Source organism: Polypterus senegalus, chromosome 4 (assembly GCF_016835505.1).
Source record: "Polypterus senegalus isolate Bchr_013 chromosome 4, ASM1683550v1, whole genome shotgun sequence".
NCBI classification, from domain to species: Eukaryota; Metazoa; Chordata; class Cladistia; order Polypteriformes; family Polypteridae; genus Polypterus; species Polypterus senegalus.
In genome coordinates this window covers 128,841,812-128,864,642 of record NC_053157.1, presented here as the reverse complement: position 1 = coordinate 128,864,642, position 22,831 = coordinate 128,841,812, and the positions used below count along the sequence as shown (strand labels likewise).

Below are 22,831 nucleotides of genomic sequence, written 5' to 3'. Positions count from 1 at the left end.
AGTGACTTAAAAGGAAGAAATTTTAAAAAGAAAGGAAACTTCTGACTTGTCTGCCACAGTCCCAGTGAGGCATTATACATGATGTATTGTTGTTGGTATAAAGGAGCCCCTGTAGCATTTCTTGACACACTTCTGCTGAATAATTCATTGGCTGAAAGTACTCTGTGGTAGTGTGTCCGAGAGATGTTATGCACCATTATTCACAATGGTACTCAGTTTTGCTTTAATTCTATTCTTTGCTACCACCTCCACAGGGTCCAGAGTTTGTCCCATAACTGAGCTTGCCCTTTTAATTAGTTTTTTTTGATTTGGTGGGCCTCTCTTCAAGTGATGTTACCAGCCCAGCACACCACAGCAAGGGCAATGCACTGGCCATCACAGAGTTGTAGCGGATGTGAAGGATGTCACTACACTCACTAAAGAAATGCAGTCACTTAGAACAAAAGAGTCTGTTCAGCCCTTTCTTATGTAGTTTCTCTGTATTACAACCCCAGTCCATCCTGTCATTGACCTGGACAATGTGGTTGTGATATTTGCTGCAGTTCTATACAGCACTATCTGCTGGAGTGTTTCCATTTACCAATAACAGGCTTTTAAGATTTTACAATGCTAATAACTTATCTCAGTAATTGTAAAGTCCTCACAGTGCCATTTTAGGCTTCTGTTTTGTTCACAGGCAACACCAGTTTATGAGGTCTTGTCACTGACACTGCTATCATCTTATGCCATGGCTATTGACATTGCAGGTCACATGGCACAATGATGGCAGTTCTTTATCTTTATAAAAGATGGCTGCACCCAGCTCACAGTTTCCTAGTTTTGAGCAAATTTCAGTTGCAAACATCTGTTGACTTTTCTAGCATAATTTAAGGGGCTTAGAAAGGTATGGTAGAGGAGGACTTCAAGAGATGTTGTTTTTAATTCACTCCTGGTGCAGTCATATTTTCCTTTGGTTTCCTGACCCCTGCCTGCCTCTTGACTGTACTTATTTTTTAGCCCTTTGCTTATTAATTTATTTACTTTTCTAAGCCAAACTTTATTTTTACTATGGCCCCTGTGAACTTTTGTGGAAATCTATGGTATATGTGAGAAACGTGAAAAAAAGAAAGAGGTTTATATGGAATATAAATGGAAATTCTTCTTATGTACATAATGATTCATTTTTATTGTTTTATTTTTTTGCCTGCCATAAGAACACAAAAACGAAAAAAATCTGCTCAGGTCAGTGAAGACAATTCAAAATATCACCTGAGCTCCAAAGTACCTTTAATACTGTTGGAAGGATGAGGATGTATTTAAAAGTGATCAATAAAGGATGTTTCTTTATAATGAATAAAGTGATCATGCCAGATCAATGCTTCATAAAGATACTAACCAGGTAAAATCAAGCCAAGTGTACACCCTTAAACCTACTTAGCTTGATCATAACAGATGCAGCAGGAAGCTAGTCCTATTAAATTCAGCAGATGCACGACATTCTTGTTAAGTAGTTTTGCCGATACTTGCTGAAAAAAACAAGGCTAAAATTAGACTAAGTCTAATTTGCACAGACCTTGTGACTTACATTCTTAACCATCACCTTGCCTTGCTCATAAATTTAATGCTTATCTTTCTAAAGGTCTGCTGCAAAAGGGTTTACCTCAGATTCCTTCAGAATTAATTTTATTACTGTTCACTAACAATTTTCCTTTTAAGTTTTTGTTTGTATAACATCTCAAAAAGTATTTCATTCTTGTAAAAATAGTGTTCATTCTAACATTTAGATATACAGTCTTTAATAATGTGCCAATGAGCTCAAATGATCAAATTCACCAATAGATAGATGAATTTATATTCATATTCAAATAAGAACTTTTGCAGACATTATGTCACTTTTCTACTTGCAGTGTTGGAATTCAATCCATAAAAGTAAGAAACTACAGATATAAACACAGGCAGATTGCAGAGAGTGGGTGTATTTTTGTCAGACACATAAACAGAGAAGTTTCCAGAAATGGAAGCCATAAAAAGAAAAACAATAAACTACCATGAAGAGTTCTTATTACTGAAGTGGGAGAAAAAAAGAACGCAAGCACTGACACAAAGTCCTGGCTTAAAAGAATATAAAAGTCCCCATAGGGAGACAAACAAAACAGATGGAACAGCAAATGATATGAAACAGCAAACAAAATGGGTGTTACAAGAATGTGGTACTGGACGCAGGAGTTCTGCATCATATCAGGGTACAGCAGAATCCACAGAAGGTTCACAGAGGAAAACAAACTTAAAGTATGCTGCTCAGAGGCAGCTCTTTGAGTGAGATGGCAAACAAATGAGATGCTGCACATTTCAAGAAGGACTCTTCCCACTGAAGTTCAAGTCCAAGTTTCATTGTCATGTGTGCACTATTAATGAGATTCTTACTTGGATTTATGAATTAGATTAATGACAGTGTTATTACAAACATCAATGAAAACACCACTGTAAATTAAACCTAACTAGCATTCCTAGTTACAATATTACCCATGGGTTTAGATTCAAGAAGTTCTCTATTCTTCTACAAATTGTCACATAACCATGTTATATTCTGTGTTTTTGATAAACTGAAAATGCTCAATTTGATAAACACATTAACAATTAATTCATAATTCAAATATTAAAGAAATTATATATAGAGGCATCTCGGGGTAGAAGTATTGACCCTCCGCATTGAGAGGAGCCAATTGAAGTGGTTAAGCATCTGATATGGATGCCTCCCAGACGCCTTCCTGTGGAGGTTTTATGGGCAAGACCAAAGACCAGCTGGGAGATGACCCCTGACCCCAAGACCCAAGTCTCACTGAGAGGATTATATCTCCTAGATTATATCTCCTGTGAACGTCTTCTGATCCAACAGTATGAGCTGGCAAGTATGGCTTTGCTAAGACTGTTGCCCCTCAATATGGATCAGGATTAGCATTATCGGCATGTCTGTGGAAGACTGTTTATCCGTTACCAGGGCAACCACAGGCTCACAGTGCTACAGCTGATCGTGGTTGTGCTATGAGTGCCTGTCGTCAATGGGTGATGCACATACACACACATATATAGTTTAGTTAATATATATTTATATATTTACCTCTTGGCAGACCGGATTTCTTTTTCTCTTTCTCCTTAGAGGGCTCTTCTAAATTATATTTCCCTTTTCATTATTGTCAAAAAATTATCATATGAAATGTGAATATTTGTTTCTAGATTTAAAAGTTTTTGCAAGATTTCTGCTCAGCAAGCCAAGATAGTGGGTAAACCTATTGCTTTTCCTTGTAAATTGTCCAGGGCCAGCATTCTTCTTCTTCTCAGTTAGTGCCTGCATCTTTGAGTGTATATTTGTAACATCATATAGAAACCTTAATGTCACAGCAGGGCCTCTGTGGGTTAGAGCTTTAATGTTGATGATGATTTAATGTATATTCGTAACATCTCAAGAGCTGGGGGTTATGTGCCCATTATTCAGATCAAAGGAAGAATGTTCACTGCTATAGTTGTAAGGAGAACATGCTTTGAGTTCTGTTGACCAGGTGTTGTTGCACCTTGTGGTGTGCAGGGTTAGCATTTCTGCTTTGTCTTGTCTTTTTTCATGTCTTTCTATATTTTTGTAATTATTTCTAGTTCCTTACTTTTGGTTTGATTTTGTTTTGTTTTACATTCTCTGTTTATTCCCTCACTATGCATTCCTCTTTGTCAATCAAATTAGCAGTTACCTGAGAGTTGTATTAAAGATCATTGGATGTCTTTGTATTGTATTAACTTGTTCTTGCAGCCGTGTTGTGTCTACCTTTTGTGTTTTGTTTTCTTGTTTAAAGTCTACTATCCTTTGACCATTTAGAGTTCAGGATTTTCTTTTTTTAACTATAGTTTTGCTGTTTAGTGTTGCTCAATTTAGAATTTTGGAGTTAAGGTTTAATTGTTAAGTTTTTTTGCAGTTTTGTTAATTAGTTGCATTTTTTGTCCTTTTGCTTTGGCATTATTTATAGTTCTCATTCTTTTTTTCAGTATTATTCTATTATTTGTCTGGTTTATCTATTCTTCAAGCATTATGTTTCAACATTTTCTTTTCTGTATTATTTATTGTGTATTGAATCAGTATTCTGAATATTTTGACATTTTTATCTTTATTATTGATTTTTTTAATAACTACTGAAAAACTTTAGTTTTGTGTTATACATCGTTTTTGGCTGTTTTGCCAAATATCTCATTTGGGAGATATCATAACAATTGTCTGTATTGCAGCAAAGTATTCCAGGGTCCTCATAAAGTAATCCTCTACTGATGGCATAAAAATACACCAGCTCAAGGTTGCCAGTTAGTTCACTCTTTGTTTCACTATTTTTTGACATGCAGTATGGTCTTCTGTCCTTTGTGCAGCTCTATTTTCGTGAAGCTAGATTCTACTGTAAGTACAGCAGCCACATCAAACTTTGTTACAAGATGTTTCCTGGTTTTGATGTACTGATGCCAGAATTCCTTTTAGAGTACAAGGGAGCTCAAGACTCGAAGGCTACATCTCAGGTAATACTGCTGGGAATTTGGTAGAGAGCAGAAACTTAACCCAGGCTGACAGCATATGCACGACTAGGAAACTGGTGTTTGCACACCATTATAAATTAAGGACTTGACATTTTTTATTGGTTTCTTGGGTAGGTATATGTTCCACATTTTGTGTAATAACTGGTGTTTAGGTTTGTACATCAAGGCTGCATAGCTGCATATTTCAGACGTTCACTAGTTGGTGCTGAGTTGCCTCTGGTGACTTGAGGATCAACTGAACAGATGAAAATATCCAGAGACACGGCAATGACCTAGGATACTTAGAATTAGTTCAATTCTAACATTTCCTTCAAACCAATGTGTTGAATTCATGACTTCTTATGAGAGGTTGCTGAATGGTGATATGACCGAGACCTGTAATGGTGCAAAACAGAGGGCCCCTCATGGACATAAAAACAGGTTAGCTATCAAATTACCTAAGGTAGTCTTCCTTGCAATGTTAAGTAGAAATATTTAGGATTTGAAACTAGCAAGTCAAAAAGGCAGCAAACACAAAAACTAAAGTGCAGGAGCTGATTGGCGGCAGCATACCTGAAATGTGTTGTGGCAAATAATTTGATAACTCAAAAGGTTATAGAAGGAATGTGAATTGGGCTGTTCTAAACATGAATGAGGATATATCTCCATCAGCTAGGGATATTATTGAGGAACAGTTAAATTGAACAGGCTCTCCTCAGAGCAGGCACATTTCAAAGTTTTAGGTGGAGTTAGATTTATAATAATATAATGACTGTGGAGCTCAGCAATATCAGTGCTAAATGGATAGTATAGACCATAGGGACTACTGGATATACCTGAGGAGTCTTGGTTAGCAGACTTACAGTATGTAATGTGTGGAAGACAAGGACAGTACAGTGGAACCTCGGTTTACGAGTAACTTGGTTTACGAGTAACTTGGTTTACGAGTGTTTTGCAAGACGTGCAAAAATTTTTAATAAATTTTGACTTGATAAACAAGCGATTTCTTGCAATACGAGTAGTATGCTGAACGTCATGTGATCACAACTGAGCTGATGGTTTCTCTCTCTCTCTCTCTCTCCCTCTCTCAATTGTCTCCTATTCTCCGTCTGAGTTCATCACTCATAGTCAACATCCGTACGAGCGTATACTGTTTACTACAGCATTGTGACTGTATGTGTGTGTGTATGCACGCGCACACGTGTGTACTGTGAAGTGCGAGTCCCCATCTTGCGCCCCAAAACACGAAGCTGAGTCTCAGTACTTTAACAACACCAGCTTTATTCAGCTTGAAACAGCAACAGCGCTGTTATTTATTGTAGCAGGATCTTTATAATGTTCCTTGTATCACCCATTGACGGCTGGCGCTTATAGCATGTCTTCGATCTTTTTGGATGCGCTTATACAGCGAACTGTTACAGCGCTGGGAGACTGCGATTGCTTTGGGAGACTCTTCCGCGTGTCGTCCCCTTGGGTAGAATCTCACATGAGTTTAGAAACTCACTCACACCAGCCATGATTCTTTTTAAAGGTAAAGTGCAGGTTAATTTGTTTTATGTATTTTTACTTTATATTTTGTATTAATCATTTTTATATGAATAGTTTTGGGTTATGGAACGAATCATCTGAGTTTCCATTATTTCTTATGGGGAAATTCACTTTGATATACAAGTGCTTTGGATTGCGAGCACGTTTCCGGAACGAATTATGCTCGCAAAGCGAGGTTCCACTGTACTTCTATATTTCCATACAGATTACCATAAGTTTGTGTTTTCCTGGACCTGTCCTCTTTTTAGGCACCTATCTGGGCATTCGGACAGATTTTAAAAAACTGTCAGGGTTATTCAAATTGCGGCCCATCATTTGAAACCTGGTGTAATTTTTTTCAATTCACATATTTTTTTAAATTATTACACAACATATTAATGTTAATGCTGGCCCTCTTCTCTTATATGGAGAAAAAATACATGTCAATAAACTCTAAGGGGAAAGATGACACTGCTCAAACTTCCGCAAAACTCTGACATGGTGAACAACTCTAAGGAGGATAGTCTTTTTACATTTTTGTGCCATCTATTTTGGCTCAGGAAATATGGTACTCCCAGAGGTACTAGCAGTTCTAATTTAATTTGTGAAGAAATCACATTGCTCAGCCACCCCAGAAAGTTTATGACAGACTATTGGAATGGAGGCTTTGGATGTGGGAGAAGCAATGTAGTTTTTACCTTTGTTGTGGGCAGTGGATTAACTATTTTAGTAATCCTAGGAGTTGGTGAACCATATCTTTGTACAATTTCTGAAGAGGAGAAGGCTTATCAATACAAAGGTTCCAAACAGTAAAATTTAGCTTTAATTAAGCATTTTGAAATTATCTGTCTTGGCTACATTGGTAGAATATGCAGTGTTTGTGTTACTTGCACGTTCATCACTGCTAATGAGGGTTATGAATTGTATATGTGTTTCTCAGTGAAACTGATTCTAAAAGTGAAGATGCATAATTCTCAGATTAAATAATGAAATTGACATTTAGGTTTTTTTTTTTTTTTTAAATATCACTTAAGGCATCAATTGGCGGTTCAGTGGATAGAACTTTCTAGGTTCAATTCCTGTGCTCTTGTGGAGTCTTTGTACCTGCATGGATTTTTCTTTGTGTACTCTGGTATTCTTCCCACATCTCCTTTTTGTGAGTATGAGTGGGCTCTGCAATTGACTTGTGCACCTTGTCCAAGGTAATTTCCTACCTTGCACCTATCACTGCCAGGATACTCTAGTCCCCTTGCAACCCCAAATTGGACTACAGAGGTTTGAGAATGAGAATGCTATTAGGACAACTGTGATGAGAACCAGTCATTCAGCCCAACAAGCCCACCCAACCTGTTTGCCTAGATTCTTAAAAATATCGCCAAGCTGAGATTAGAAGGTCCCTAAAGTGCTACTCTGTGTGCCTGTGATCCTTTGTGTGAAGAAAAACTTTGTTATTTGTGTGAAATTAAAGTAAAAAGTAGCAACTTCATTCATATAACCTCTTAATCTTAATCTTCTCTTACTTAAACTGAAATGTTTCACTTCCTTCAGTCCTTATTCATAACTCATACATGTTAGTCCCCGAATCAGCCTAGTCACTCTTCTGTGGACTTTCTTTATGCCCCCTGTCTTTTTATAGTATGTAGACTAAAACTATATACAGTACTCCAGGTGAGATTTGACTAGTGAGCAGAATAGCTTAAGCCTAACCTCTCTTCAGTTACACTTACAATAGTTTAAATAAATGCTCACGGATATTAGCTAAGATTAATGAAGCGGACAATCATCTGGAAATACCAGTAGGGTAAAGTACTTACCACACCATATTGCCTTAAAATTCACCTCCCACCTCCTGAACTCCTGTAAAATAACTCCATCTGCAGAAAAGCTCCTGTAATTTTAAGTCAACCCCCAAATTGAGCAAATCTGTGTCTCCATAACAGAAGAGTATGGCATAAAACATTCATGCGGCGGAGCTGTTGCTATGCTTAAAAATAATTTGTATTTCTTTAGCGTTCCATTTGGTTATTATACTATATGAGATGTGCTGAGACCGTAATAAACTGTGTTTATATTTCCATTATGCTGTATGCCCCCAGTCAAAGTACAGCTTTCAAGTGGCTTTTGTAATTAATCTTTATAATTTTTACTATTTTAAATACTCATATTTCAAATGATCTGTCCTCTATCTCACTCATCATTCCTTCACATTTGTATGGAAACTCAACTTTAGAGAAAGCTGTGCCTTAGCTGCCAGAATTGTATTTTTTCTTTTTTCTTTTCTAAAGAGTACTACAAGACAGTATGCTCAATGAAATTCAAGATCAATGCTTTCAGTCAAAACTGATAACATACCTGACCTGTGAAGATTTCCGAAGAGCCAGACCATTGGTGGAAGGCATGCCGAAGGATGAAAAGTTACCAGGCTGACAAGAGGATTACAAGTCATCATAAATAAAATACAACAGTGGCTACAACTGAAGCATCAATGATTGCAAGTGGAGCAGAAAACAAAACCTTTGCCTTGCTAAATGCTTGATGTCTAGATAACTAGTAGTGGCCTAATACTTAAAGGTCTGACATTTTTCAGGCACTTTTTCAATTCTTTGTGCTTAACAGCTTCTAACATTAACTGTGAGAAGGCTGCTGTATATGTACTGTTCCTCTCTCAAAAAATAATATAGTGACCTATTGATAGCCCAAGGCATCAGCATCATGTGCCCTGAAAGCTACTGTCTCTATGGACAACATCTAGTGCACACATTAGCAAAAAGTTGCTGTTTTATTAAAATACTTCAAAAACTATAAGAAAATATTACTGCATAAAAACCCTTTGTAGTGCTTCTTTAACGAAGCAAGTGGCAGATATCAAAGCAAAAATCACAATCTAAAATGAATTTTATGTATAATGAAACTAAATGAGAAATGTATAGTTAAAAGCGTTAATAAACAGAAGTGTGTATTATTTTATGAATCTGGATACAAAAAATCATTAAATAATAAAACTCTTTGTCTGTGAATCTTTGGAAAATCTGTCTGAATGATTCAATTTACTTTTAATTTGATTTTTGTCCTGATTAGTTCCAGAGAATCAAATTTACTTCCCTGCCCTGCTAATTAGTAAGCTCCTCATGGGAATGCGCTTTTGTTTGATCTTTGAATTGCCCTGGTCACAGAAAAGACAAGAGATCACATCTTTAATATCAACCATTAAATCAGAACCTGTAGACTTAGTGACTCAGGGCCTTTTTAATTCCTGCCTTATATTGGCAAATTAATGTTCTTATACCTATAATTTTAATATGAATACCTAGCATTAAATAAACAGGTACTGTGTATCAGCAGTTAAAATAAGGTTTAGTTTATTATTCTGCAAGAACTATATAATCCTTCTATTCATTTTGTGATCTTAATAGCAAAGAGAGTTGGATCCTATCATGGAGGCACTGGACCCATTTCAGAAGTCAACATTGGCTCACATACACACACAACAATCAATTAAATGAGCTGAGCTCACCAGGCTGGGATTCAAACCATGTCTGTTTGAGCAGTGAAGCAGCGGTGTTAACCACTAGGCCACCATAGTAAATGAATACAGTAATCCCTCGCTATATCGCACTTTGACTTTCGCGGCTTCAATCTATTGCAGATTTTATATGTAAGCATATGTAAATATATATTGCGGATTTTTCGCTGCTTCACTGATGTCTGCGGTCTTTTTATTTCTGGTACATGTACTGTATATGCTTCTTCTGTGGTTTGTCCATTTGAATTCAAACAAGGGACACTATTGGTGGATGGCTGAGAAGCTACCCAATCAGAGCACGCGATTAAGCTCCTGGGTGCTGATTGGCTTAATTTCGCTTAAAGCCGGCATCTCGTCTTGCTCATTCAGTATCAACGTGTTTCTTTGTGCGTACTGTAGTCAAGCCCTTCGTTATGTCTACAAAATGATTTGCTGCTGCTACTGCTTCTGGGGCCGTGCCCAAGCGCCAATGGAAGATGTTAACAATTGCTGAAAAGGTAAAATTGTTGGATATGTTGAAGGAAGGGAAAAGCTACCCTGCTGTAGGATGCCACTACGGCATCGAGTCTACGGTTCGTTATATTAAGAAGGATGAAAAGAGCATACGATCTACGGCCGCAGTGTCCTTTAACCAGGGCGGAGAAAAGAATTGTAAGTGGACGTAATAAGGCGGTAGTCCGGATGGAATCTGCTTTAGGGATTTGGATTGAAGACTGCCGGAAGAAGAACATCTCCGTGGACACCAATATCATCCGAGAAAAGGCCAAGCAACTTTATGATAAGTTTGCGGATGCCGGAGATGCTCTAGATGACGATCCTCAACCTGGAACTTCTGCTGAATCCCCCACCGAGAGCTGTGAATTTACTGCCAGCAAGGGCTGGTTTCAAAAATTCAAAAAAAGGTTCAACTTGGCCAGTGTGAACCTGCAAGGAGAGGCTGCCTCCGACAAAGCCGCAGCCGAGAAATATGTCGCGGACACATTCAAGGCGATCATTAAGGAAGGTGGATATCGGCCTCAAACCGTGTTTAATATGGATGAGACAGCGCTATTTTGGAAGTGGATGCCGTCTTATACTTTTATCATGAAGGAGGAGGCAAAAGCCCCGGGGTTTAAGGCTCACAAAGATCGCATCACGCTGGTCATGTGCGCCAATGCTGCGGGCTTTATGATAAAGCCTGGGCTCGTTTATAAGTCCAAAAACCCCCGTGCCCTGAACAATAAGAATAAAAACATGCTGCCTGTGTATTGGATGCACAACATGAAGGCCTGGATTACGAAACGCCTAACATCGGATTGGTTTCACCAATGTTTCATCCCGGAGGTAAAGATCTACCTGGCAGAGAAAGGGCTGGAGTTCAAAGTCGTTTTACTTCTGGACAATACTGGAGGTCATCCCTTGGATTTATCCTACCAAGGCGTAAAAATAGAGTTCTTACTGCCGAATACGACGTCACTGATTCAGCCAATGGATCAAGGAGTTATCCGAGCTTTCAAGGCATTGTACACCAGGAACAGCCTGCAACACATGGTCGTGGCAATGGACAGGAATGATGACTTTTCCCTGAAGGAGTACTGGCGTAAGTACATGATCACATTGTGTATGGTGAACGTGCAGAAGGCCCTTAACGATATAAAGAAAGGGACGGTTAATGCTTGCTGGAAGAAATTGTGGCCAGAAGTTGTGCACGACAAGAAGGGCTCTTCTGCAGAACTCGGTGGTTGACAAGACAGTCAGGCTGGCAAAACTGCTAGGAATGAGAAGGATTCAACGACATGACCTGTGATGACGTCAACGAGCTGCTCGATGCCCACTCCGAGCGGCTGAGCAAAGAAGATTTGGCCGAGATGACCAAGTCAGCGAGCGAGGAAGAAGAAGACCCAGCACAGGAAGAAGATGACCCCGGCCTAACTCTTGAGCGTCTCGCGACCGTTCTACAAATGGCAAAAGATCTACAGACATCAGTCGAAGAATGGGACCCGCAAATGATTCGTTTTTTGCAATTTAAAAATGCTATTGACGGTGCCACGGAAGTGTATAGGAACCTCTTTACACAAATGAAAAAGCAGTGCCAGCAACTGCCCATCACGATGTTCCTCACCCGCAAAACACTGCAAAGTATGCCTTCAGTGGAAGAAGAAAGTCCAGATGACGGTGGTGGTGCTACACAGTTCCCTGAAGAGGCTCTTTTAGAAGAGCTGTGACAGTGCAGTAAATGTCATCATTATTGGACAAGTCATCATGTCATTGTTGGTGAGTACCCATTACTAATTTTCTACATACTTAGTACATGTATGTACGTTTATTGTAAATGTACACACATTTTTATACAATGTTTCTTGCATTGTAGGTATTTTTTGCCAGTGGCTTGTCTATCGTAATGGCTGTAACATCTATGATATCGGAGACGCTCCACAGTATCTTTAAAATAACATTTTGGTTTTATGTACAGCATTTACATGTTAGAGATTTTTCACTTTGTATTTTTATATTACCTAATCAATTACAATATGTTTAAAACTGTATTATGTATTAAATAAAACTCCTCAGTGATATACGATACGTATGTTTGTCAGTAGTATATAAACAGTGTGTTTACATACATAATTTCAATGAATCTTGCCTAATAACTAAGAGAATATAATGGGTTTATGCTGTATAACAGTGTGGGAATATTTATAAACAGTGTGGGAGAGTTTAGAAGGGCTTAAAATATATAAAAATAACCATACAAACATATGATTTCTACGCAGATTTTCACCTATTGCGGGTGGTTCTGGAACGCAAACCCTGTGATTGAGGAGGGATTACTGTACATAGCTTATTCAAATTTAAAGTATCCTTGCATTTAAATTTGGCAATGCTTAATGCAGTTGGAATGTTGCAAGATTCGTCCTTCTCATACTATCTAAAGTATATAATGAAATTAAAGGCAACCAGACAAAATTTACTTCTGCAACTTTCACAGACTTTGAGACAGGCACCACAAAATTATTAACAATGAAAGTATAGGAATAAGCTAAAAAAACTTGTCTTCAGACAAATGGTATCGCAAGAAAAACAAATGCCTTTGATTTGGCTGGGAGAGGAAAACGTGTTAAAATAAATGAATAGAAAAAAAGAAGGCAGAATAATCATTCCGGCGTATGTGAAAATGTTTGTATATTACCTATATGTTGTCACAAACTCGAGACAGAGTCATATAAAGGTTTGGGGCAGCCACCCGTATAATCTGGTTTCCTGGCTGCAAAGTAGCTTTCAATAGATACAGCACTGATGTGCACAAAACCAAGTCCAAAACAGGACTGAGGGAATAGGGAAAAGGTGGAGGCTTTTAAAAGGGAAAACAGGAAGTGAGTCAAAGGGGTCGGGCTCACGTAGGTCTTCTGCCACTGGTCCAAGACCGGACGTGATATCACAGGGGCCGGAGCCGGCAAGGTCTCCTTCCATTGGCTCGATCCCAGAAGTGACATCAAGAGGACCAGGTGGAATCTCCCCTGAATGGTCTGCAGGCAAGGGAGAAAAAGAGTCAGTGCACTCTGCCACATCCCGATATGTCTCAGAACTGTCCTTACTCAAGCCCTTTAGCTGCCTCCCATGCGCATGTGTGTGACAACGTATATTGGTGTTTTCGTAACTTTTCCTAGTTTTTTTGACAGAATTTCCTCAGCCACCAATTTCAATTGTCCATGAAACTTGCTAATTGTTTTGTTCATGTTAATCAATGTAGGGGAAATTGGATATTATTTTAATAATATAATGATATAACAAGATGATTCAATCTCTGTCGCAAATCCACATTACTTTACTACACTATATATTCTTCTTCTTTTTTCGGCTGCTCCCATTAGGGGTTGCCACATCGGATCATCCTTTTTCCATATCTTTCTATCCTCTACATTTTGTTCTGTTACACCCATCAACTGCATGTCTTCTCTTACCACATCCATAAACCTTTTCTTAGGCCTTCCTCTTTTCCTTTTCCCTGGCTACTCTATCTTTAACACTCTTTTCCCAATATACACAAGATCTCTCCTCTGCACATGTCCAAACCAACGCAATCTCACCTCTCTGACTTTGTCTCCTAACCGTCCAACTTGAGCTGACCCTCTAATGTACTCGTTTCTAATCCTGTCCATCCTTGTCACACCCAAAGCAAATCTTAGCATCTTTAGCTACCTCCAGCTCTGTCTCCTGCTTTCTGGTCATTGCCACTGTCTCCAACCCATATAACATAGCAGGTCTCACTACTGTCCTGTAGACCTTCCCTTTCACTCTTGCTGATAATCGTCTATCACAAATTACTCTTGACTTTGGTGGCTAACTTTCTCTCTTTCTTTCCTAGGTGACGAAGCGGAAGCGGAAGTAGAAGCAGACAATGGCCGACAGTGAGATGAATCACGTTGCCGTCGTTGTCGAGGAACTCCAGGCACTCGACAAACAGATTCAGAAACTCCTGTCCAGACGAAGGTACCTCAGAGACTTGAAGACTTGGCTGCTGGACAAACCACACCAAACAACTGAAGTCGGCATAACATCAACCCCACCTCGTGCCGCTCAAGTCCAAGGGCAAGTAAGCTTCACCCCCGCGCCTCGTAGGAACAACGACAACGCTGATGAAGACCTCGACGGGTTTCAGCTTTGCAGGCGGGGGTTCAAGGCTAGAACACCTCCAGCGGCACAGGCGAGCATTCAAATCCAGAACGGATTCGACCCTCTCCGCGTCCCCAGTCTGCCTTCAACCCCGGGTGATGTAATCGTGGTAGGTGATTCCATTGTACGAAACCTGAATATCACGTGCCCTAATCGAAAATCCTTTGTTTCTTGTTTTCCCGGTGCTCGAGTTCGAGATGTGATGAGGCGGGCGCCGACCTTCTACCAGAAGCACAAGAGGGCAATTGGATCCATCATTCTACATGCCGGCGTAAAAGACATAAGGCACCGAGAGTCAGAGGTTCTCAAGGCTGACTTCGCAGCACTAGTTGAAGACACGAAGGAGAGGACCCCATGCAAAAATCTTCATCTCGGGTCCACTACCTCTCGTCAGACGATCGCATGAATACTACAGTCGTCTGCTGGGTTTAAACAACTGGCTGAGAGGCTTCTGCGAGAATCAAGACATCGGGTTTATAGACAACTGGGATCTTTTTGGGAAAGGCGCTTCTTCAAGCGGGATGGACTGCATCCGAATAGATTTGGCGCCCGGGTCCTCTCCGAAAACATCGCTAAGGTAATTCGTCTATCTTGACTGTCTACTTCTACTGCTAACCCCTTACGTAATGCTACTGGTTTGATAGGACATAATGGCTTAACAGAGTCTTCCGTTAAAGTGCACATCATTAATAATCTAATAACAAATCTTAATGCACGTAAAAAATCTAGGCAGTGCGGCATAAACACCAATAATTTAATTGAAATTACTACTTCAGATCAACACTGCATTAAGACTATAAAAACGGATTGTAGATTACATAAAAAGTACACACAGAGCGTTAACAAAAATAACTTAATTTTTGTTCCGATTACCATAACACGCATAAAATTCAGCTCTGCCCTTCAGAAACATTAAATATGGCACTATTAAATGTTAGAGCTTTAACTAACAAGACATTTTTTTATAAACAATCTTATTAGTGATAGAAACATTGATTTTATTGCTAAATGAAACATGGCTTAATTCCAATGGGGCGGCAGTTTTAATCGAATCTGCGCCTCGGATTACAGTTTTACTCGTGCGACCGCCAGGGAAAAGGGGCGGTTTGGCAAACATTTACTCGAGCGATTAAAATGTAAAGATGTTAGTTTTGGTAAATTTAAGTCCTTTGAGTATCTCGCGCTGTTATTCATGGAGATTCTCACGTTCTCGTATTATCCGTGTATAGACCTCCTAAATATAACGCGTCTTTCCTTGAGGAATTCTCTGACTTAATGTCAATTTTAGTTACAAACTATGACGCACTCTTAATAGTCGGCGACTTTAACTTTCATGTCGACAATCAGTGTGACCAAAAGGTAAAGGAATTCATGAACCTCCTGGACTCTTTTGATTTGAGGCAGCTCGTAAATCAGCCTACACATAAAGCAGGTCATACGTTAGACTTAGTGATTACTAAAGGACTTAAAGTTGATATAAAGCAGGTCACTGATATCGGTCTATCAGACCATTTCCTTCTACTATTTAATATAGAAATAAAGATAGAAAACGCTCATGAGAAGCATTTTGTTAAAAAACGCTTCTTTGACTCATCAGCAGCTTTAAAGCTTACAACTATTCTAAGCAATCAGTCCGTTTATAATGCCAGCTATAATAGCGAGGATAATGTAAATAGTAAAGTGGAAAACTTTAATTCTAAAGTAAGAACTGCTGTTGACATAGTTGCACCTGAAAAGACAGTTAAAAATCCTCTAGTACTGTTATTCCATGGAAGACCCAAAGAGTGTCTGATTTAAAAAGAACATGTCGTAGAGCTGAGCGTAAATGGAGGAAAACTAAACTAACTATCCATTATGAGATACTGAAGGTTAAAATAACAGAATACAATAACACTGTCCGTCTTGAGAGGCTGCTATTTCTCTAATATTATAAATAACAATGCTAGTAATCCCAGAGTCTTATTTTCAACAATTGACCGTCTGTTAAACCCAGGTAACACAAAGGGAATGCCTCCAGAATACTTCCAGTGAAACCTGTGAGAACATTGCTGTATTTTTCAATCAAAAAATTAATGATATTAGAGATAACATAGTATATCTCCCCAACACTGCAGAACCTCCAAAGCCCGGTACTCCGTTATAAACAAATTAAATGCTTTCACCAGGATAGATTTACCTGAATTACATAGTATAATCTCTCAACTGAAACCCTCCACCTGCGTCCTTGACCCAATACCAACCAGGTTTTTCAAAGAAATATCAGGCGCTAATTGACAATATTCTGGACATAGTAATTGTCATTAGATACGGGGTCTTTCCAGACTGTCTTAAGACTGCTGTAGTTAAACCCCTACTTAAGAAACATAATCTTGACCCCTCTGCCTTTGAAAATTTTAGACCCATTTCTAACCTGCCCTTCTTAAGTAAAATTCTAGAGAAGGCAGTCATTATGCAGTTAAATGACCACCTAAATAAACATGCTATTCTTGATACTTTTCAGTCAGGCTTCAGAACAAATCACAGCACAGAAACTGCACTTGTTAAAGTAGTAAATGACTTGCGGGTAAATGCAGACAGAGGCCATTTATCTGTTCTCATCCTCTTAGATCTGAGTGCTGCATTTGACACCATTGATCATAATATTCTTAGAAATCGCCTTAGTCAATGGGTGGGCCTCTCTGGCAGTGTCTTAAATTGGTTTGAATCCTACCTGGCAGGAGAAAATTCTTTGTGAGTTGTGGTAATCAAATCTCAAAGACACATGATATCCGATATGGTGTTCCACAAGGCTCTATCCTGGGTCCGCTGTTATTCTCAATCTATATGCTTCCGTTAGGTCAGATTATCTCAGGTTACAACGTGAGCTACCACAGCTATGCTGATGACACACAGCTGTACTTATCAATAGCACCTGATGACTCCGACTCTTTCGATACACTAACACAATGTCTTACTGGTATTTCTGAATGGATGAATAGTAATTTTCTCAAACTAAATAAAGAGAAAACTGAAATTTTAGTAATTGGCAATAATGGATTCAGCGAGGTTATCAGAATTAAACTTGGATTAAAAGTTAAGACGGAAGTAAAAAATTTAGGGGTAACTGTTGACTGTAATCTGAATTTTAAATCGCATATTCATCAGACCACTAGGACAGCATTTTTCACTTAAGAAACATAGCTAAAGTTAGACCTCTTATATCATTGAAAGATGCTGAGAAATTAATTCACGCTTTTGTTTTCAGTAGACTAGATTACTGTAACGCACTCCTCTCAGGACTACCCAAAAAGACATAAATCATTTGCAACGAGTGCAGAATGCAGCTGCTAGAATCCTAACTGGGAAAAGAAAATCCGAACACATTTCTCCAGTTTTGATGTCACTACACTGGTTGCCTGTGTCATTCAGGATTGACTTTAAAATACTGCTTATGGTTTATAAAGCCTTAAATAATCTCGCTCCATCTTATATATCGGAATGCCTGACACGTTATATTCCAAATCGTAACCTTAGATCTTCAAATGAGTGTCTCCTTATAATTCCAAAAGCTAAACTTAAAAGAAGTGGTGAGGCGGCCTTCTGCTGTTATGCACCTAAAATCTGGAATAGCCTGCCAATAGGAATTCGCCAGGCAAATACAGTAGAGCACTTTAAAACACTACTGAAAACACATTACTTTAACATGGCCTTTTTATAACTTCACTTTAACTTAATACTGATACTCTGTATGTTCAATTCTTCATAATAACTATTCAGTGGCTCTAAAATCCATACTGACCCCTAATCTCTCTTCTGTTTCTTTTTCCGGTTTCTTTGTGGTGGCGGCCTGCGCCACCACCACCTACTCAAAGCATCATGATGCACCAACATTGATGGACTGAAAGCCAGAAGTCTACGTGACCATCATCATCAGGTCCATCCATGAAAACCCTAAATACAAAGAGGACTGTTTGATTTATGTTAGGTAGATTGCCCAGAGGGACTGGGCGGTCTCTTGGTCTGGAACCCCTACAGATTTTATTTTTTCTCCAGCCTTTGGAGTTTTTTGTTTTTCTGTCCACCCTGGCCATCGGACCTTACTCTTATTCTATGTTAATTAATGTTGACTTATGTTTATCTTTTATTGTGTCTTCTATTTCTCTATTCATTTTGTAAAGCACTTTGAGCTACATTTTATTGTATGAATATGTGCTATATAAATAAATGTTGATTGATTGATTGATTGATTGACACTCTTCTCCACCCATTCCACTCAGTCTTCACTCCCTTTTCCACCTCACTTCCACAATCCCCATTACTCTGTACTGTTGATCCCAAGTATTTAAACTCATACTCAACTTATATACTAGTATACTATACTACTATACTACATACTTGATAAAAATTAGTGGTGGTCAAATTCTTATACTAAACTTTTCAAAAGGGCATCGAACAACCTAGAAGTTGCCTAAAAGATAGCTGTCAAAGCATACCGTTGCTTCCTAAATGTAATTGAAGTGAAGGGCCACTGTCAGATTATGAATGTCAGTAAACAAAAAAGAAGCCTGTGTTATATTTTCAAATGTGCTTTTTTAACATAACTTTCAATTGTGTCTAATCTGCACCACTCAGACATTTAAAAATTTTAATGTATTTTGCAGTTTGATGGTCTGAATGTCTGAGATACATTTTTGGTTAATTCATGTTGTCACGCATGCGCGAGTAGGAGGCCGCGGACGGACCTTGAACTGCTTCGAAAGACGTTCGCCAGCAGGGAGTGGCGGGGTACTAACCTTTCTCCTTTGTCTTCCAGGAAAGAGACGCTCCGCCATCATAGCCTTCCCGCAGTACGTCCACTTCCGCCCTTCCTCCGCCATCTTTCCTGACGTCAGCAGTCCCATCCTCCCTCACAGTTCCTTCCCAGCATTCCTCCACTTCCGGCTCCTCCCCTATAAAATGGCCGCCGACGCCTCTGAAGGGCGTCGCGCATATGAACTGTTTTGTTTATATTTTGACCTGCTTTCTTTTTGAAATTATTGTGGATTGTCTGCAATATATGGGGCCGGAAAACCCCAAACCTTTACGCTGTCTGCTACTATTCTATTACAATGTATAAGCATTAGCTCTCACTGCATGCATCATATACAGTATGTCCATATGTATATAATGTTTTCTCTTGTTGTGATCAGCCAACATTGTTAATTTTTATGTTCCCATCCACATTCAGAATGTTTATTTCCAAAAATCATCTCAGATATGTAACTTATGAAAAATAGACATTAAGCCACGGTATAAAAGAAAGCTCCTGTACTAGGGCGATGCAGAATCTATACAGTTTTTGCACAGACAGACGCTGTACAGCTTTTGAGAAAGGCAGGTGATATATGGCTTTCAAATTGGAGGGATGTCAGGCAACTTGTAATATAATAATGCAGTGTTTAGAATGTGAAGGGGACAGAGGGAACAGGCAGTTCTTAAGATGCACTGAAAACATCATATGAAAGTGCAGCACCATGTAAAATGCGCTCAAGTATGAAGGTGCATACTTTCATGGAATGCCTTAGTTGAATTAACAAGAATGGACACTTTACATTACATGGACATCTCCCTCTCCTGGGGCCTCATTTATAAAAGTTTATGTGGATCTAAGTGTGGAAATATGTACACACCAAAAAAAAATTCAGATTTATAAAACATGGCGTGCTCACATTTCTACACAATTTACCCTTGTAAATCACACTCACCTTTTAAATATGCATACACTACAAGATCACGCATCAAATGATGTCTTGCAACTGCCATATATGGATCTTGCTAATCAACCTCATACATAAATTTGTCTTTTTAAAGTAAATGAATAACATAAATAAGTAAGTAAATAAATAAATATGTTTTGTCTGAACACACAGTGGAATGACTATAAAGAAAGAAAATTCAAAAGAAAGAAAAGTTCTGTTTTGGCATGTCACAGTCACAGTGAAGGATTATGGAGAGGCATCGCTGTTAGTATAATATACAATCATGATGTTGCAGAACTTCATTAGTTTGTAGAACAGCCTTACTCCTGACCTGTCAAGACCCCGCTACCTGCATTTAAGAGTTTCTGGCTATGCTCCGCAACTGAGAATGCAAGATCATGTGCTGCTTTATAGCACTTTTCCTCCATGTTTTTGGGGTCAGGAAAAAGCATAAGGCACCAGCGTCTGAGCAGGTAGCCACTATTACCTGGCACATGTAATAACGTGACTGCGTTACAAAGAATAGCACAGGCCATATGAAAAATTAGGGGTATAACCAGTTACTTTAGCAAAAAGCCTGCCACCATGCTACCATCACATCTGTCAAAGCTAGTTTGTATAAGTAGATACATTTCTTAGTCACATCTTGGCCTGACAAATAACTTGTGTGTTAATGTAATGTAACTGCTTGCACTTAACAAAAGTATCTTCATTCTTGTTAGGTTTCCTTTTTGCAATATGAGTACAGCAAAGTGCTCCTGTTACATTAGGAGAACCAGACACTACTGCAAAGTGCCTTTTTATGCTGGCAAAAACACGTTATGTGTTATGTATACTGTATGCACCCACAACTTATGAAAACTGGATGTAGTTCCTCACCGGTCGATTAATGATTTCTAGTACAGCAGGCTTGATGGAGCTGGACTTGGGTGAGACATTCCTGATGTGTCGGACAGTTCCTTAAGAAGGACAACATTTAGTCAATATAAACTGGCAAAAAAAAAGTTCTTCAATGCAAATACTCAACAATGGACTTGTTTAAAAGGTAACTAAAATAAAGTCTGTACATCGTTTTCAACACTTTTGAAGTGTAATATGTTTGTCATGTCAAAGCACATAATAACAGCTTGGTGATATGAATTTTTACGTATGCAAGTTGTCAGTTTGCTGGTTTGGCTGCATTTCTGTACTTGATCAAGGGTGTCGTCACTTCCCAGTTTCTCCACAATGTTGCTTAAGTATGGGTCAATGTTGCCATAAATAAACGCATGTTCCCCGATTACGTTTTCTTTTATAAATCTTGAAGTTTGCACAGAAAGTAGCATACCCACATTTCAAGCCTCTTTTTGCGTGTGCTCAGTCTTCATAAGGCCCCTCATTAAACAGAAGCAAAGCTAGCTTTCACTAACATTGATGTGGATTAATCACGTTGTATATTATCTTCTACTTTTAAGTTCTAGTATGTAATGCCTGGTTTCTCAGCAAATTAACATTAACTAATGACTAAGCTAAAGTTTGGATTTTATCTTTCTGAATTTTGCCTTGTTTAGTGATATCATCTGCACCAGTAATAAGTGTAACAGAGAGCTGTGCTTGTTCGGGTGATTCATTATTTGTTTAGTTCCTTCAAAAGATAGCGATCAGGAAAATAAGCTGACAGCAGAACTTCTTGGCTTTTATTGTACTACGTTTTTCATGTTTGTTCAGGTGCGAGTTGTGCTCATTATACTAGATTTGTACAGCCTTTTCAAAGGTAACTACAGTGGAACCTCAGGTCACGACCGTAATTTGTTCCAAAACTCTGGTCGCAACCTATCATAGCCTTATGAACCGATTGCTGTAAACACTTTTTTTAATTGAGTTTTAAGCAAAGGGAAAAAAATGAACATTTGAAAAATACTTAATTTATACAAAAACTAACCATAAACAACCAAGAAAACTAACCTTGCATGACTCGAGTTCTGGCATGAAGGAAGTGAGGAGGAACTGGGTGGAGAGGAGATTAGTTTTGAGGTAAAGTCTGTGACTATGCGGGTTCGCTGGATGCTCACATCTCACTTCCGGGAGCCCTTAAACCCGTCACCATGGGTAATGTTACCGATGAGCACGACAGTGAGGCACTACAATGGAACAACTGAATGGTGCAAAAAGTGCCAAGTGCTTTTATTGAAATCAACAAAACAACAATCAAAAACAATGTCCAAATTGCATAATGTGCAGTGCTTTCAAAATCCTTCAATAAATAAATAATACCATAAAAACAGAAGTGAAGTGGGGGTTAAAATCTAATAGGAAAAAGTCTTCATTAAATACAACAAGGTTAAAACAATGCTAAAAGCAGTCTCTTTAAAAACAAGCCCGGTGCATTCTTTAACTGCCTTTTTGGCCTTACTCGGCCAGCCGTCCTTCTTCTGGTCACTCCAGCTCCTTGATCGCTCAGCTGGAGCGACCGCTTCCTTCTGCCCCACCGAGTGTCGGCCAAACATGGCTTGGGCTCACTGTCCAGCTGCCTGCCTACCTGCCTGTGAGCACACGCTCTCTTGCTCGCTCTCTCTCCCTCTTGCTCACTCTGGTTATTTCCACACTGCTTCCTGCTTCCTTCCTCACTCCGCAATCTCCGTCTTTCTTTTCTTTTTCCTCCCTTTAGCCGCCTCGCGCTTCTATTTATGAAGAGGAAGTGGCAGCTGTAGCAATCAACCACCACGCCCCCTTGCTAAGCTGGAAGCGCGGCGATTATTTATTTAAAACTGGCCTCTTGATGTGAGCTGTGGACCCGCTATACCAACAAAGTCCCTCTGTGTGATACACATCTGACCGAAAACAATGTACTGTACAGAGAGAGACTGTACACGTGCGTAAATCACCGGAGCATACAAACCGGAAGGGA

The 22,831-nt window shown here is 39.0% G+C and overlaps 1 protein-coding gene across 1 annotated transcript in view; it reads left to right on the top strand.

Moving 5' to 3' along the window:
• The window catches only part of LOC120528747 (tigger transposable element-derived protein 1-like), a 35,498-nt gene extending 24,199 nt beyond the window's left edge, over window positions 1-11,299 (top strand). The window contains exons 2-4 of the mRNA XM_039752892.1: window positions 4,360-4,527; window positions 10,096-10,225; window positions 10,287-11,299. Of these exons, the coding sequence (XP_039608826.1) occupies window positions 4,360-4,527; window positions 10,096-10,225; window positions 10,287-11,299 (1,311 nt within the window). The remainder of the gene's footprint in view (window positions 1-4,359; window positions 4,528-10,095; window positions 10,226-10,286) is intronic.
• Window positions 11,300-22,831: the final 11,532 nt, after the last annotated feature.